Genomic DNA, 2,500 nt, shown 5'->3' with positions numbered 1-2,500 from the left:
CTTTGGAAGGTGGATTCTATTCCTTTTTTATGAACATAATAAATAACATAATAATTTTCATTACACATTACATTACCACCACGTGCTTGTTGGGAACTGGGAGCCAGAGCTTCTGAAAACAGGGCCTTCCTTTCACGCATCCCTGCTGAGAGAGGCTGTCCCCCTCTGTCCATACTTGATGAGTCCCTGAGGACTGGACAGAGGAAAATAATGAGCTTAGACAGATTCCATCCTTTTGCTGGTGGGGACATTTGGGTTCTGATCCCTGTTGTAGGGAAGCCCCCCCATCCCACCACATCTGTGGGGAATACTGTGATTTAAGGGTGTCTTGGTGTTCCATTTATCTTGTGGAGTCCAAGTCACCCAAAGTTCAAACAGCAGACCGTGGGGCAATTAAAGAGAGGTTAACATGTTTTATCTTCCTAATGGGATAACACACAATATTTAGGTTTGCGTGTGATTCATGGGCCGGTGCGTTTGCTGCCGCAGGCTGTCTGGCGGGGCCGCTCACTGCGGAGGAGGCTGTCTCGGGCGCTCGCGCTCGCCCGTGCCGCGTCCCTCGACCAGGACGTTCTCGAGGAGGTGGACGTAGCCCAGTTCGTCTGTGCCGAGGTAGGAGATGATCCGGCGGAGGGGCTCGGGGCTCGGCCATCTCGGGGTGGAACGTCACCCCTCGGTTTCCTTAGCGATAACCCAAGTCGCATAGAAAGTTGTTGTAAGACGATAGAAGCATCGACACTGGCACGTTAATTTCTGGATAACCTCTAGTTTTAACAAGATATCTTTTCATCAAAGATTTTGATGTTTTCATTTAGTAAATGCAGCCTTCATCAGCCAGTCATTTCCTGTTTGGAAGTGAGTGTGTCATGGAGTACTTGAATGTACAGAGAGAAAACGCATCAGTGAGAGTGCAGTGCTATCAGCCTAATGTGATTCACCACTTGCTTTGAAGCCATAACCACAACAACAGGATACAATTCACCAGCACTATGGCTCCTGAGAGGCTAGCTAATTCCTCAGAGGGCCTCGGAGTGTGTGTGTGTGTTAGACAAACAGGAGGAAATGGAGAGTGACCAGACAGCTTTGCGTTCCGAAGTCTCTCTGAGCAGAGCGCGTGCATACTTGGGAGGGCTGCCGTTGTGGATTGCTGTCGTTGCCCACTGCCCGCGGGACGGCCCGATGTGAGCCTCTCTGGGCGAATGTTCATCAGATTAATTGGCTCCACCAATGGGGTTACTTTTTTTAGTCCGCCCCAAAGCTTCCTGCTCGCACTTCCTGTCCTGAGGAGGTCTCGTTCTGTGAAAGACGAGAGATGGGTGTGTGCCTCATGGTAGTGCCACTCTGACCTGGAGGCAGAGGGTTGAGTGGGTGCCTCACGGTAGTGCCACTCTGACCTGGAGGCAGAGGGCCGGGTGAGTGCCTCACGGTGGCACAGCTCTGAGGCAGTACAGCTGGTGTAGCAGGGATGGAGTTCAACCACACAGCTGGGCGGTGCAGGGACGTAACACCTTTTCACGTGTCTCCGAGAATGTGCTTCCTCTCCTCGTGAAGCACATTCTCTGCGACACGCTGGTCGTCTCACACGAGGTCCCACGTAGTGGAGGATTCCCGTGTGGAAGCAGGGGTCCGTCTCACGACTTTCCTCTGGGACCTTTCAGCCTTCTCTTCTGTCTGAGCTTCATAAGAGTGCACCTGTATTGCCATGGAAAGCCAGGCAGGCCTGGACAGGGAGCGAGGGAATGTCGCAGAAGAGTGAGTCATCTGACCTCAACCACAGGTAATCACCATAAGGGCCATGATGCAGGTGCACCAACTGACTGTTTGTATATGTGTTATGTATTGACGACGTATTGCAAACTTTGTGTACGTGTTTTGTGTATTTCAGAAATCTGTCTCCAACATCGTCACCAAGACTTGCTGCCTTGTCAGAAAGGTCAGAGATGATCCTTGAGGAATGGTACGGCCCTTTTCTCCGCTGCCAAGCTCGGGTGGTTTAACCCGCAGGAAGGAAAGATTAATGCAGACCCTGCACATTCAGATGTTCTCCTCTCCTCTTCTCCTTTCCTCTTTTTTTTTTTCCTCTGCTCCCCTCTCCTCTCCTCTCCTCTCCTCTCCTCTCCTCTCCTCTCCTCTCCTCTCCTCTTCTCTCCTCTCTCCTCTCCTCTCCTCTCTCCTCCTCTCTCCTCTCCTCTCTCCTCTCATCTCCTCTTCTCCTCTCATTCTCCTCCCCTCTCTCCTCTCCTCTCTCCTCCTCTCTCCTCCTCTCTCCTCTCCTCTCCTCTCCTCCTTTCCTCCTCTCCTCTCTCCTCCTCTCTCCTCCTCTCTCCTCTCCTCTCTCCTCTCATCTCCTCTCTTCTCCTCTCATTCTCCTCCCCTCTCTCCTCTCCTCTCCTCTCTCCTCCTCTCTCCTCCTCTCTCCTCTCCTCTCTCCTCTCATCTCCTCTCTTCTCCTCTCATTCTCCTCCCCTCTCTTCTCTCCTCTCCTCTCTCCTCCTCTCTC

At 52.2% G+C, this 2,500-nt stretch overlaps 1 protein-coding gene across 1 annotated transcript in view; it reads left to right on the top strand.

Moving 5' to 3' along the window:
• The window catches only part of lrriq1 (leucine-rich repeats and IQ motif containing 1), a 32,088-nt gene that overhangs the window by 15,583 nt on the left and 14,005 nt on the right, over positions 1 to 2,500 (top strand). The window contains 3 exon segments of the mRNA XM_035525454.1: positions 490 to 612; positions 1,659 to 1,777; positions 1,886 to 1,957. Of these exon segments, the coding sequence (XP_035381347.1) occupies positions 490 to 612; positions 1,659 to 1,777; positions 1,886 to 1,957 (314 nt within the window).

The sequence above is a fragment of the Electrophorus electricus genome, chromosome 4 (assembly GCF_013358815.1).
Source record: "Electrophorus electricus isolate fEleEle1 chromosome 4, fEleEle1.pri, whole genome shotgun sequence".
Lineage (NCBI taxonomy): Eukaryota > Metazoa > Chordata > Actinopteri > Gymnotiformes > Gymnotidae > Electrophorus > Electrophorus electricus.
This window is presented reverse-complemented; position numbering and strand designations above follow the sequence as displayed.